Source organism: Lampetra planeri, chromosome 7, assembly GCF_965212315.1.
Source record: "Lampetra planeri chromosome 7, kcLamPlan1.2.h2, whole genome shotgun sequence".
Taxonomy (NCBI): domain Eukaryota; kingdom Metazoa; phylum Chordata; class Hyperoartia; order Petromyzontiformes; family Petromyzontidae; genus Lampetra; species Lampetra planeri.
In genome coordinates, this window is record NC_136113.1 from 1,917,196 (window position 1) to 1,932,903 (window position 15,708).

Here is a 15,708-nt window from a genome sequence, read left to right on the forward strand (position 1 = left end):
AAATTTTCAACAAGGTCGTAATTACATTAGTTCATTCGTTGATAAGTCGGGAGTCAACATGTCCCCTCCATACTCAAACAAGCGTTTCTCTGTGGGCGGTCCTGAGCCAATGGCCAAAATTCCACTTTCCTATGGCAAATACCAGACTTCCTCAGGACAATCATTGTACACTTACCACACTGTGCTTCTCATTTAATCAACGCTGTTGGGCTAATGACCTGTGGGATTTCGACACAGCCTTTGACTTGCGCACTTTTCCATTTTTGCCATCCTAACGGAAATGGATGCTTATACATGAATTTCAACAAATGCCTTTAATGCACCAGAGATGCAGCTGGGTGCGATATGTCTCCTATAACAATGATCGTAAGGCCTGAAATGAAATAATCCATTGACAATATTTTTTGCGGATTATTTGGGAGCATTGGAGAATAATTTGTGTATCACAATCCATGGTGAGGTTGCATGTGGTAGGGCAAAGTGTGGGTGCTCCTACCTCTTCCAAAATGTTTGACGAGAGCGTGGAAGAGTATTCCAAATATCTCTCGAGAGCAAGTCATTGCCCGGCTGCACCTTTCCTTTTTTTTGGGAGCAGGTTTTTTAGGAATCAGAATGAGGGACACACATGGGACTACTCCTGGGCATCGTGTAACTTTTCTCTTCAACTTGCTGGCAGGCAGCTCTGCGGGCGTGCTCTGATAATATCCTGCGCAGGAAATTCAAACCTTTGAACCCATGCAAGTGCATTGACCCAGAGGGCTTTCCATCTGCCAGGACCAATTACACTGCAAGAATTCCACACCGTGTTCAATGCAAGCTCTGCAGTGAAAAATAAAAAAAAAATGATATGTAAACACTTTGAGTAATTGTGAACTTTTAAATAAGAAAAATAACATTTGCAAATCTAAATTTGTGTTGAAATTGTAAGATGGAAGTAAACATTTCCTAACATTTAGCAGGAGTGGACTTTGACTTCCGAGACCGTATCTGTACATAATGGTATATGTACATTACTTTCTAATTGATTAAGTCTTAAGTTTATGATTTATGGAAACGTAAACGATGTTTCAACAACAAGCAAGCCGCTTTAAACACAGCTGACGCAAATCCATCAATGTTGCTAAATTAAAACTGAAAAGTGTTAGATTTCACGTTAAGCCCAGCATATATATTTCAAATTACCATGGAACTGGAGACGATTGAAAAGACGGATGGCATGGGGGGGGGGGGTAGAGGAAGGCGGATGCATGTTCTATGCAGGGAGAGAAACGTGGACAGGGGGATGTGAAAGAAAAAGGTTTGTCATATGGGACACAAAGGGCTGTTTGTGTATTTCTCCTGCATTGAGAACTTTTTTCACATGGGGCAGCCCTCGCCTCGGCTTTCTCATCACCGTGTGAGCCGCCGAGTTAATGAGTGCGTTGCGCTAACAAGCCGCAGCTGAAGATGTAATGGGATGCTGGCTCACGCCCATCACACGTGCGAGGCACGCACTTCCGCCCATGTGCCGAACGTTTCCAGAAAACAAGTCCATGTTTTGGAAGATGAAACCGAAGAGGTAGACGACAACATACAGCTGTGGAAAGCGACGCAAAGTGGAAACAACCCAGGCACCGAGCCACCACATTTTGCCACGCAATTCAGTTGAGTGTGGGAAAGCAACGGATTGCCAACAAACGGCTGTACGTGTAAAATAAGCGGATGGAATTTGTATGGGACGAATCGTAATACATCGTGATGTTGTTGCGATTGTAAACTTGTGCGTTCAAAATGAGACGTTGATGTGGAGTTAAGGAATTTGAGAATTGCCTGGGCAAGGAACCTGGGAGATGCCATTAGTTGGGGTCCGAAAATTAGATATTGCATTGCCTGGGTTACTTCCTGCCTGCAGCTCTCAGAGAATCAACCAAGTCACGACCCCAGTGGGGTGGGTTCCCTGGAAACATCTAAGCCGAGACTGGCGAAGTACAATTTACCAACATTGAACACACAAAACCCCCCACGATCATAAATATATTTTAAAATAAAGGGAAAATGACATGCCACATTGCATGACCAGCAGCAGCAGCCATGATCCTCTGGCTGAAGGCCTCCTGAATCCATTGCCATATCTCACAGTCTCGTGATGCGACGATCCATCGGGCTCCGGCACGCGAGTGACTTGGTTGACTGCAATCCTCTGCGGGAGGCCGACCTCTCAGGTGTGCCCTCTTCTTTGCCTGCCACAGAGAAGGCTGCAACAGTGGGGCTCGAGATCCATGTGGGCTCACCGCAAGGACTGCGCCGATTGTCCACGTGCCTGCATCTGCCTATTTTGAGTCGGCTTCGCCGGGAAAACATGGAATGTTTTGACCAACGTCGGGCCCAATGTTGCTTCCAACGGGCTCCACCCACGTACCAACGTTGGCACAAAACATTGCATGCCTTACTGGGTCAGTGGCGTTTCCACGTAGCGAGCGTGCAGGCGGTGCAACTGCGCCTGGACTCATGGGCCCTGTGAGGCTCAGGGTTGGGGGCGACGTTTGGTGGCAGGTGGGGTAATTGGACAGTGGGACCCATCGCGTGCCTTGCTCCAGGGCCAAATGCTGAGCAGTCGACACCGCGGTTCGGCGCGCAAGATGATGAGTCGACGTTGCAGGATTTCGGGCGACTCCAATCCACGCCTGACGTCTCTCCATTATTGGACTCCCACGCCCTCCGCTGGTCGCTCGCACGCACTGCTCGGCTCCCGAGTTGAATGATTTCACTGCTTTGTAACCTTGCCCCTCCCCCCCTCTCCTCTCGCAAGGTGACTGGCTGGCTGCAGGATCTGACACTTGTCGCTGCCAGCACCATATTCTGCGGATTATAAGACACGCCTGAACATCAAACGCACCCAAACTTGTGTCCGGTGCAAATAAAGGTATGCAAATCTGGTCACACGTATGTACCGGATTATAAGACGCACCGCCAACTTTTAATGAAAAATATAGGGGGGGGGATGCATCTGAGAATACGATTATATTACATAACTCATAACCTGTGACTCCTATTATGTGTGGCAGCTGTAGGGTCCGCAAAAACTATTCCTATTATCCGCGGATTTTACCCACAACGCATAGCAAAGCGGCTTCCCAACAGCCGCGATTATTTTTCCTCGCGGATAACAGGAGTCGTGCGGCAAATCCATCCCATGAACTGCAAAATCTCAGATAACCCTGCTCACAATCGGATCCGAGCTATTGGTCCGTCAATGTCACCGCGGACAAGATGAGTTCTGCTGAATAACAAGCGCAACTCGTGAGACGAGTCTACCTGGAGCACGCGACCTGCTCTTGATGATTCGGCTGATGTTGTTGAACTCATCCACAAACATCTTGATGGCAGAGACTCCCTCCCGCGTTTGCCCCTGTGGCCGTTTAGAAGATTGCTGACCACGTATTTGCAAACTGCACCCATCGGACAGGGCGACCTGAATGCCAGTAGCCAGTTGCATAACACTCCATGAGTGACATAGCTCGTCTCATGTAACACTGGTTTTACATAAAAATTTGTAACCGACTATTATGGTCCCCTCGTGGACAATAGACATGTTTCGAGAAGCTAAGGGTCTTTTTGAACTGGGCGATCCGATTGTTTTTCCCCTATCGATTATGGGTAGGATGACTCGACTAATCGGATACCACGAAGAAAGTTGGGGGAAAAAACTGTATGTTCCCACGTGTGCCGCTGGACGGAAGGTGATGGACGGAGCGTGGTATTGGTCTACGCATGATAATCAGCCGTGTGGCGGTGGGAGTGGCTTGCAAGGGGTTTCCTGCCTTCGGGAGGCGGGACGGCGGGTGGGGGGAGGCGCTTTTTATAAATTGGGGGCGGGTAATCGGCTACAAAGTCGTAGATGACAATGGTTCGTTGATGAATTGGCTTCACATATTAATCATGCCAACTCGAGTCTTTTAAATAATACAAAATCTGGAGATGAGTCATGGGGCACCACGGTGGTGAGATGTTAACTACCTCGCCTGGTATACCGGAGGTCGTGGGTTCGATCCCGAACCTGATGCCTGCTGTATATTTGGTGGCGTGGATTTGTCTCCAGGTCTTCTTGTTTTCCCCTCCACATTTAGAATCAACATCACGTGTTTAGAGTCGTTGGCTGCTATATACTTCCACATGATAAGCCACTTTGTTGAGCTATCATTTGTGGCCAGGTCGCTTCTAAAAAAGAGATATGTAGGTCTTACCTGGTAAAATAAAAGAGTTTTAGTTTATAGTTCAAGTATTGTAGTTTCTTTTCGGTAAAAAAGATAATTTATATAAAATAAGCAAAATGTTGCTTTTCAATATTCCAGTTTTGCTGATGATCCAAATCAATTGATGCATTTTCCCACGTGACAACTTGATTTATTGGCTCTGTTGGGTGGTTGAGGGTTATCGTTAAAACATTTATTCCAGACAACCCACACAATCTAACCCAGAACAAACCAATTATGGAATTATAAAATTGGTCGTGAATGCCCACGTATAACATTTTCATCTGAAAGAGGCGTTTGCCTCCAGGACATGGCAAAGAGGGCTTTGAGACAGACGGTATGGACACTGTACTGGTCTTTTTGGCGGGGGAGCTGCTGCGTGCAGGGTATAAATAGACGCGCCCGGTTACCCGGCCACCCCGTGCGCCGCATCAGGAATGCGCGCGGTCACCGCCGTCAACTCAGACCGGGCACCAACCACCGATTCATTAACAACGCCAGCCACGGCCACTCGCCTCTCCAGCCAGCTCGGAGAAAACCGCGCAGCTCAGCCGCGCAGCGTCAGTTTGAGACCGTGAGCGTCCCCTCCACCCTCCCAGAGGGTAAACTTTCAGCAGGGTCACAACTGCTGGGCACTTTGACCCACACACACGCACGGACGATCGGCCCCGTCCGTGTTCATGGAGGCGGCAGCGGTCGACGGCGCCGCCGCGCCGCGCGCGTGGTCCTCGCCGCCCGAGGGAAGCAGCCCCTTCGACAAGCCCCCTCTGGAGCTGAGCGCCGCCGACGTGTGGGACATGGCCACGTCGCTCGGGGAGGCCCTGAAGCTGCTGGTCTCCAGCCGCGGCTACGAGACGCCGGGGGACTGCGGCGCCAGCAACGGCGGCGGTGGCCCCGGCGACTGCGCCCAGGTGGCGGCCCCGCTGGCGTGGCGCGTGGTGCGCGCGCTCGAGGCGCTGGAGGCGCACGTGGCGCACGCGCGCAGCGCGAGCCGCGAGGCGCACGCGCTGCGCCGCGAGCTCGAGCGCGCCGCCGGAGAGCGCGAGCGTCGCGCGCTCCGCGACAGGGAGCACCTGCAGGTGGGTGTGGGGGGGGCACGCGGGGGGTGGGGGGGTACCCAGGTATGGGGGGGGGGGCATGTAGGTGAGGTTACGCGTAACGCAACGCTTAATAGGTACTAGAAAATAGAAGGTGTACAGACGCATTGGAGTACCTTAATAATGTATATATAGTAGCACCTTGGAGATCGAACGCACCAGAACTCGAACAAATCGGTGTTGTAACGATATTTCCGAACATTTTTTGCCGCGGAAACCGAACGAAATTCGGAGGTCGAATGGGCCAATCGCGACTTCAAAGAACCTGTACGGCTGAGACGCGTATGGGCAGCGTGCATGACGCTTACCCAGACAAAGGTTTTACCGTGTGATAACCTCTTTAGATAAGTTTTTAGTCAGAAAGAGCTCAAGTGACTCACAGGTGGTGGCACAAAAGAGAAAGAACCCCAGAAGGGCAGTCACCCGACGTTATTATGGAAGGGGACTCCCCTTCCAAACAATAACACCACCACCTCCTCCTCCTCACCACCTTCCACTCAAGCCATCAACTCTCCTTACTACAGGTAAAGTGAAGTTCAATGTTCATTTATTTCATTTATTCCATATATTTATTCCATTTATTTATTGTGATTCTTGTTTTTTTGTATGATTTCATGCATGTAATTACTGCAAACTTCGTGTAAAAATTATTTATAATTACAGATTTCTTGTGTCTGGAACCAATTAATGTCATTTACATTCATCCTTATGGGGAAAATTAATTCGGTGTTCGAACAAATCGGTGTGCGAATGGCCTTCTGGAACGAATTAAGTTCGATCTCCGGGGTACCACTGTATAATATCCCCCCTCCACTTACTAAATAAAAGTGCGTCTTGCAAATGCCACCGCATATTATCTGCGTATTTATTTCGTGACTTAAATTCTCCAGAAAAAGACGCGAATGATTATGTTGTTATCGATGCAAGGGTTGTAAAAAATCGTGGTGTTTTTTTTTTGCTGCATTTTGAACCACCCTCGTAAGAAGTCCACGGGCCGCAGATGGGAGCCACTGCTACATATAGCTGACTGCAGAGTGGCTGACGGCAAGGACACACTCACACCTGTCAACCCATGTGGGTTACTCGTATTCTTGTACACGGGAATTGAGTTTTCAGGCCCATACGGCGTACAGCCGTTTCAATACGGGCAAACAAAATGTGTTTCCTTGTGATGGGACTTTGTAGGATGCACGTTGAGATTTATAAGGGCACGGGGTGACCAATAAAGTCTGAATTGGTCTGTAATAAGGTAGGGACACTATTAAGGGTTGATAGGTATGTGACTCATGACCCCGTTCCCTACACCAGGCAGATCTTCAACCCCGCTTCCTCACCGTCCGTGTGTGCTCCTGCCGTGGTGCTGCAGTGTCCACCTGGCGAATAGAGGCCCTGTACCTCGCATGAGATGAGTGGGACAGATAAGTTAACTTCGTTAACGTCGTACTTATAGTGCCAAGTGATATAAGAACCGGTCCTGGTGAAGTATGGTCACCCCCCCCTTCCCCATTACCGATATGGTGTGAGACCTTCAGTTGGTGGAACGAGATCGGTTGGAATTTCGTGTTTTTTACATTTGTTATTATCGCTGAAACGAAGTGTCGCTCTTTCCTGTCAAGTTATCCGAAATGCCATATTTTTTATGTATTCTGCATCGTTACAGAGTGATATAAAATGAAAACACACGCGCGCATAAACACACAAACACCACGGACACAATATACTGTAGGCACAAATAGACGCCAACTGAGCCGAGACCCAATGCCCCCTCCACCCCGTCTCGAGCGAGCGCAAAGAGCTCGCTCGTAATGGGCAGCAAACGTCTGCACGGAGACTCGTGCCAACTGGGGAAGAGAGTTTACGCAAGCCGGAGAGCCAGCCGGTTAACGGATCCTCCGGCTTTGTTCAATTCACACCCACGGCATGAATACCGTGTAGTCAGAGCCGAGCAAAGAGTGGTGGGAGTTTAGTTGCGAAATCTGTAAGTCTTCCCGGGACATTAATAGTCCTGGTTTTTTTGTCAGTTGCGTAATAATAAATCACTCAAGGGGATGCATTTGCATGTAGTTTTTCCCTCTTACAGGCGTGAGATATAAATATTGCCATGATATCTTAGGTGTTTTGTAACCGAAAGATGGCAACGCTCATAGAAAAAAATCTTAATCTTTATCATAGAAGTGGAAGGGGTATGTCCGGAAAATGGTTTGGGGGTGAATGCAATAGATAGAATAAGGTGAGTCTGTGATATTAAAATAAAAGCCATTCAGAAACATCGAGATTTTTGTGCTTCAAAACGAGGGAGGTTTTGGGAAGAGATTTTTGCATTCTTGTAGAGATTATTAATCAGGTGATAGTCGATTGAGATTCACAGTTTAGTTTTGTCCTCTAAATACGTGGGGGCCTGGGCGTTTGTTAATTTCCCTTAACGGTGTGACGCCCATTGAGAGTAGATTATCGAGGTACTTTAAAGATGCGAAATCCCATTTATTTGCATGATTTGTTAATGTACCTTAACTGCATGGGGCTATTATTGGGAAGCCTTATGTATGATGAACTTCTTTCGCATCGTACGGAGCCAACCGTGCTAATAGGGTGCCAAGGACGAGTTCCCATATTAGTCCCCACTGATGTTAGCTGTGGCCAGGAATCAAACTCAGATCGCTGGGCTCATAACGCAGTGCATCAACCACCACTGTGCTAGCCGATTCAACATCCCCATTACGTCAATGGTGTGTATATGTGTGCTTACCAACACCAGCGTATAGTTACTGTTTTGGCACCTTTCTATAAGTTAAGTACAAAAGCCACTGTCAATGTAGATTTTAAATCTAGGGATTTTTTTCTAGAGGCCAGACTATAGGCCACAGCGATTTGAATAAACAAAAATCTGCTGCAGTGTCCGGGAGTGATGGAACGTGTGCCTGCATCCGGGATGTATTTGTCCTGTTGCAGTACTTGGAGCAGGCCGAGGAGCTGTGGCGTCAGGAGTCATGCGATCTGCGCGAGAAGCTCGCGACTTCGGAGCGCGAGAGGGGTCGTCTGGAACGCGCACTCGTCCTGTCACAGGCGCCGGTCGAGGTCCTGTCTGACGGTCAGCACGCGCAGCACACGCGCGTCACGATCACGCAGAACACACATTGTAGACATTGTAGACATTGTAGACATTGTAGACATTGCATTCGTGCAGAAACTTCTCGATTATGGATTCAGTGCAAGGTCGCATATCCGACTCGCTGGGGACTGAGGCATGGGGCGGATACGTGAAGGTGTCAGATATGCGAACGTCTATGAGATGACAGTTACACGAAAGCAAAAACACTGCACTTGGGTGTGGACGGTGAATTCGTCAGTGGCGGATATGCGACGGCCTGTGTTGTGGATCATCAAAAGGCACGCCTGCAAAATAAAGTGCTGCCCTTCGCGGTGGCTGAGCATGCGTGCATTGGCCGCTTCTTCCAGCAGACACGTGGGACTTGGAGGACATGATCCGGCTCCAGAATGAAAGAGACGCGGCTGAGAGGAAACTGAAGGAACGGGAGCGTGAGCTCAGGGAGAGGGAACAAGATCTGAAGCAGAAGGAGCAAGAGTTGCATGAAACGGAACGAGAGATGGCCTTGAGCCAGCGTGAGACTAAGGCCGTGAGTCCCGGTTTGGCGACGATGTTGGGAGATAACGCTGGGCGATTCCTACAGGAATCATTCAAATCCCACCATTCCGCTGCAGGTAATTCCTCCAGGAATTACGATTCTTCTGTGGCTAATTTCCATGGTTAAATCTCAAGTCAATTGAACGCGATTTTAACATACTTTAGCGTGCCGTCCATGGCCATTCCTAACAGGATGCAGGATCTCGTAAAAATGTTGATATCCTATTAATCATCTGTGGTATCTCCATTCATTTCAATGGTCATTCCTAAATCTACATCGAAATATAATGTGTTTCCTGTGGAGATTCCAAAGGATCACGACGAGATGACACACTTTGGTAATTCCCCTATTCCAAAAATTGCACAGTCCAGGGAACACATTGTGATCGCAGGACAGAGATAACCATAGGAATGGATCAGCATTCGATAAAAGACAAAGGTACAGCCCTGCAATTTCTTGCTCACACCTCACACCTCCTCTGGAGAACTCTGCGAGGGGGTGTTGTGGCATACTCTCCCACGCTGGGTGAACATCTTGGCAGAGGTGGGAGTAACCACACACGACCGAGGGCAGACGCCTGCATTGTGTTTACCATTCAGTGGTATGTGCGTTGTGTGTGTTGCAGTTGCAGTTGCAGGTGAGCCGGCTGGTGTGCATGAACAGCGAGCTGAGACGGCAAAAGTCTTGCCAGGCGCCGCCTGCCGCCGAGCTGGAAGCGAGGAAGAAATCATTCCCGGATTCTCCAGTTCTGCGATCGGAGGAGAAAACTGGGCTGCAGCAAAAACAAACGAATGTGGAGGCTCCCCAGAAAGTCACTGCTCCTGCTACCCAAGCAGCGCTCAAGGCACCACAGAATACTGACCGAAATCCTCCAATGGAACCGAATCAACAACCGAAAGTTGACAAGGAGTCTTCCGCGAGCGAACACGGAAAAAGCAACCCTCCACAAAACTCCGGGGAAAATGTTTGTTGTTATACGAACACGTTGCAATGTGTGTCTCTGAATATTTGCACAATCTTGGTTTACTGTTAAGTTATTTAAGGACTTAACGAGCTTTCAAGCTTAAGCCATTACAGCATGCATTCGCAGTAGAGAGAGAAATTAAATCAATGCAACAGTGGAGGGTTGCCACCTATTCTGGTTTTCCCACAATGGACTCTTTTCGAGGTTGTTGTTCTGGGATACTGTATGGATGTCTCCCCGAAGGCATTAAAAGACCCGGGTTTTTTAAGTCGCCTAATAATACACCAAACAAGACAATACATTTCTCGATAATGCCCCCTCTTCTGATATTGCGAGATATTTTTCTTCCCATGATAGGTCCTGGTTATTTATGCCTCAAGAAGTGGCAACCCTCTCACAGTGTGGACAGCGAACACCGTGAACAATGAATGTGTCAAGCAGTCCATGGGCCAGAGCAGAATTCGGTACCAAGGGTGGCGACAAATATCTAGGTTGACTAATTTCTGTAGTATACGGTTAATACAAGTGGATTATTGATAATGTACTTAGTAAACACGTTTATTGCATCATTCCTTCCGATTGGCAATGCTAACACATTTGTGCAACTGGACTTTTGCTATCTCAGGTGATACCAACGGGTACAGCATTTTGCTCTTAGCCCATGGACCAAAGGGGCATCAAGTAAACCCGCTGGGCGAAATCCGTGCGAACGCTCTGCCTGCTTCTTCCACACAGAGGGAGGGCCCTCGCTACACGGTGCGCGAACTGCGGCACGTGCTGGAGGAGAGGAACCAGCTGAAGGCCGAGCTGCTGTCCCTGCAGGAGGAGCTGGCGCTTTACAGGGGGTATTGCTCCTGTCGAGCCACTGGGCACGCTGTTTGCACCAGCTACCATCAATAAGTGTGGATATGCACTGTAATAGATGGCGTTTCGGCAGCGGTGCTGTCTCCAACGCAGAGATGTCTCTCTGCTCTTAATATTTCAGGCAATGCCCACCAGCTTATGTTCGTAATGGTCAAGCCACATGCTCTCGGGGCCCATATCGCTACTCAACATTTGGTCTAACCCTGTAGCGTGACCTTGTTTACACAAATCTCAGCGGGGCACGGCACAATGTTAAACTACACAAATGGTAAATGCTGAACAAAATTAGGAAAGATATGATCTGTTTTTTGTTTGTTTCTGTATACCCAACAATCTTCTCTAACTCTCACATACTATGTATATGAGGAATGGCTGCGATGCCCATCCCTTAATTTCTACTGTGAGAATTCAGGAAGCGGGCTGAGCCTTTGGTAGTGAGGGCTCAGCTGGGACCAGCCTTCCCTGGCGCTATGGAGCCGCGTGGGCCCCCAATGCTCGTCGCTCCGCAAACTTCAAAACATTTCCCGTGCGCCTGCTGCAAGGGCAGCGCTGACGACACCACGTCAATGCCGCTTCGTCGTCCCGTTCCGTCCCCGCAGTGAGGAGGGCGAGGAAGACGTCGATCTCGCCAACTCGTTGCCCGCCGAGAAAGCACCCGCAGTGATTCAGGACGTGTCCTCCTCGCTTTTTCAGACGCATCAGCAATCGGAGCCTCGCATCAAGCGCCTGTACGTGCACGCTGTAGCAGCACACACGGAGCTTTGCCGTACGCACGATGGTAAAAACACGTGGATGTTGAACTTCTTTCGCACCGTACGTAGCCAGCTGTGTTAATTAGAGGTGCGGGGGAAGGACAACAAACTAAACACAAAAAGCAGTTGTAAATTGACTTTTAAGACCTATCCAACTGTTTTAACATTCTTATATCACCCACGGTTATTAATCTGATCAAACTAACAAATCTAAATGTTGGCAACCCAGGTGGTGTCAACAAGTGAAATATCTTTCCTGGGCAGAATACAATTAGGCATGCCATATGCAAGCCCAGCAGACAATACTGTGTTTGTTAAAGACTCCTGTGCAGCCTACGAATGAGTGCTCCCCGTATGAAGAATTGCCAGAGATCATGACAGTTTGGGGAAGCATTCCCCCACAACAGTGGACGATGCCTCGCCAAGTCTCAACACTTTTTTTCAGGAGGGTCCCATCAAGGTTTTTTGTAATGGGGGCAAAACGGTGATGTTCCTATGTATAATCCCAATTGAATCGTTTGCAGGTAAAACTATCAGCATGGAGATATTTTGACATCGCTCTATTAAACGTTTTGGATCTACAGTAAGCACATTGTCGACATGATGTATATATTTTTTCCCTCCGTTTCCAGGATATTTACGGCCATCATGCCGCTGGTCGCAGCGGGGCTGCTCTACGATGACCCCACACTCCAACCGATCAGAAACTTCGTATGTGACGTAAGCCGCCTCACCTCTCGCATGCGTTTGAAGCACCGCCACCTCGGATGCTCACTTCACCCACACTCCTCGAGACAATGAGCGAGAGAGGCAGATGGCACGAGTGAGGCACGGAGAGGAAAAGCAGTTGAAGACGAGCAACGAGAGAAAAATCGGACAGCATTTAGATGTTCTCTCATATCTAACGTTTTCTCACATCTAACGTTCAGTTTGGTTGGTCCACTGAAAAATGTTAAAAAAAAATCTCCTGGCAAATTCATACTTTAATTTAATTACGCGTCATTCATGCTAATAGCATCCCACAACGCTGTATATGAATACATTTTTAAGGACCAAATCCCATATACAGCCACTGTCAAGCAAATGAAAATCCTGCTGCAAAGCAAAATTAAAATTTTATAAACAAATTTAGAAATGTCATTAAAACCATTGCAAAATTATCACAAGTTAAGCCTCAATTCCTTTTTTTAACAGTGGGGTGCGAATGGCCGTGCCTAAATGTGACTTCAGGCATGATGAGAACAATTACACTGACCATGTTTTGTTTATAATCATCATAAATGTTAAGCTCTTTTGGCAATCAATCAGCTGTTGGATAAAGGGCCTCTCCACACCCTGTGTCGTGGATGTTCTTCTGAACCGGTTCCAAGACCGGATCAGATATTCGCCACTGATGTGACCCGTGGCCGAAAGTAGCTCGGGTTGGCAAGTCACATAGCGCTGTCCGCTGCTGATCCACCATGCCACCGCTCTCGCCTATCCCACCGAGGTTTTCTATTTACGGGCAAAATCCGACAGTCAAAGGCTGAACGTTATTTCCATATTCTATGGGTCTTTCGGTAATGCCACGTAGATTGAAAAATAAGAAAAATATTACGACGTTTCGATCGCAACACAAGCAATCGTCTTCAGGTGAGAGAGAAGGCTGCTGAGACAACAAGGTCTTATATCGGCCTGAGATGGGTGCATCAAGGTAGGTGGGTGGCGCTAGAGATGGTCCAACCACAGAGTCTTTGTAGTGTGAGAGATTCGCCTGTAGGGCGCTACCAAAGCTGTGGAGGTGGCCATCGTATTGTGTGTAGCCCAAGGGTAAGTAGGCAGGGCCAGAGATCGGATTTGCATGTAAATATAAGATCGGAGGGCGCCCTGAGGCTGTGGAGGTGGCCATTGTATTGTGAGAGATTAGCATGTCAATGTAAGAGAACCATCGCCGATTTCCCTCTCTCACCTGAAGACGCTTGCTTGTGTTGCGATCAAAACGTTGTGATATTTTTATTATTATTTTTCTATCTACGTGGCTTTACCGAAAGACCCAACGAGTATGAGTTTGTGCAGTCACGAAAGCTTTAAGTGAAGGTTATTTACATACATTTTTATTTATTAAATATCTCCTTCTTTGCTTTACTGAAAAGTATATAATTGAATATAGTTTATAATTATGTAGTTGTAAAAGCAATCACCGCTGGTGTATCCGAACTGATGTGTTACACCAGGTATATAATGCGTACAGTACTTTACTGTATGGTCAGCAGCAACGTCTCAAGGGGCCGTCCATAAATTACGTCACGCACCTAGGGGGGGGGTCAGACATTTGTGACGAGGGGGGGTGAGAAATGTGACGTCACATCAAAATGCGCAACTTTAAATAAATATAAACACGTTCTACTTAATTAAACAGACTTTTTAATAAATGTTTTCTCCTACAACATCAGTGCAGCGCCACATTAAATACGCACTACAATGACAATAGTTTAAAGCGATTTGAAGCACGTTTTATTTTCAAAATGGAAATATGGTTTTGGGGGGGGGGGCAGAGCTTTGTGACGTCATATTTGAGGGGGGGGGTCTGACTTTTTGTGACGAGGGGGGGGGTCAAAAATCGGCCAAAATCGCGTGACGTCATTTATGGACGCCCCCAAGACACCCCAGAATGTTAACCTTCGTGTCCTTCATTTGTGCCTTCCCGCTAGGTTTAATGCCGACCCAGGAGAGGACTCCACAAGCTAAACGCACAACCACGATCTCGTGAGATGAACCAGCAGCCAGGCGCACATGCTGAGCGGGTGCCATTGACACGTTGGTTGTTTTAGTCAATGATGGGGGGGAGCTCTCAAACTTAGATGCAGTTTTATATTGACGTGAAGAGTTTGTCACTCTTAATATTTCCTGTATATACCATACACCAGAAGCCTTCTGCTTGAAACGCTACCTTTATGTCAGTCGTTTAAAAATAAACACGCAAACAATCCCAACAAGTGTGGTAAATCCCATTGTCATTGCGACTGGTATTTCTATGCTAAGCATTGGCATCACACACGGCATGCTTTTGTAGCTATGCTGAACTTCTTTCGCGCCGTACGTAGTCGCTCACCTTGCTCATCGGAGGAGCGGGAGGACCACAAATGACGATGTTGTTTGGTGGGAATAATTTGTGCTTCTGGGATGACATTAGTTGTGTTGGTGCACAGGATCGACATCTACGAAAATGAAACTTGACACAATTATCAACAAGTGCCCTAGAAGGGGGGGGGGGAGGCAACGTTTCAGGCAATGACCCTTTTATTACGAAGGCCCATTGCCTAAACGTTATTTATTTTAATACATCAACTTTCAAACCCAATCAGTTGTCTATTAGAACCATGCACGTCAGATGATGGATCGCTTTCCAAGAAGAGTATTCTGTCAGCAGCATGGAAGCCACGACCAAACACATTCGCATAGACGTGGAGGTTCTGCTGGCGAGTGCAGCACCAGTTCAGATATCGCCACCGATGCTGGAGTTGGGGAAACTGAGTGAGACACACAGTTTTAGTGCCAATTAGTGACGAGTTTTGATTTGTTGTGAAATTTTAGTAGAATTTTTTTTGGCTCACCGGTGTTCCGTATTTCCGCTCAGGTTTTTTTAAATGAAATAATTATTCACACAGAAATGCTACCTTATCACATATCGATGCATCTATACTGAAAAGATGAAACAAAGAATGCTGGGCGTTTTTCAAAGGGCAGGGACCACTGTTTCATTTATTTGTTTTACCAGCATGAGCATGACACTACTGAAGTTATGGCAAGTGTCGTGTTTTTTTTGTTAAATACCAAATGAACACTTTAACTGTATATGGCAGACACCACTGCACGCAGAAAAATCTGCTACAGCCGAGATAAGGTGGTGAATGCCACAAGTTGATTGGCTTGGTGGCGCCAAGGGAACTGGGCCCCAAAGGTCAGCGTGGAGATGTTACAGTCCCATACCATCACTCCTCTCCACCCGATCCACCCCCCAAGCCTAAATACTCATCTTAATAAAGATTAACCCTAACGTTGACCCCAAAACTGTAACCAATAACCCCGAATCCTAAACCGTTAACATATCCACATTGTTATCCCGGACGTCCATGATTATCAGTTTAACACGAAGCCTTTTGTGACCAAAACAGG

General features: G+C 47.6%; 1 protein-coding gene across 1 annotated transcript; it reads left to right on the forward strand.

The window, feature by feature from the left end:
• The first annotated feature begins 4,819 nt into the window (after nucleotides 1-4,819).
• On the forward strand, nucleotides 4,820-14,525 carry LOC144719742 (RILP-like protein 1). The gene is made up of 8 exons (XM_078595911.1): nucleotides 4,820-5,311; nucleotides 8,279-8,417; nucleotides 8,789-8,964; nucleotides 9,599-9,937; nucleotides 10,673-10,782; nucleotides 11,401-11,529; nucleotides 12,186-12,273; nucleotides 14,244-14,525. Exons 1-8 carry the CDS (start codon nucleotides 4,913-4,915, stop codon nucleotides 14,247-14,249), a joined length of 1,386 nt encoding a protein of 461 aa, XP_078452037.1. The 5' UTR covers nucleotides 4,820-4,912; the 3' UTR covers nucleotides 14,250-14,525.
• Nucleotides 14,526-15,708: the final 1,183 nt, after the last annotated feature.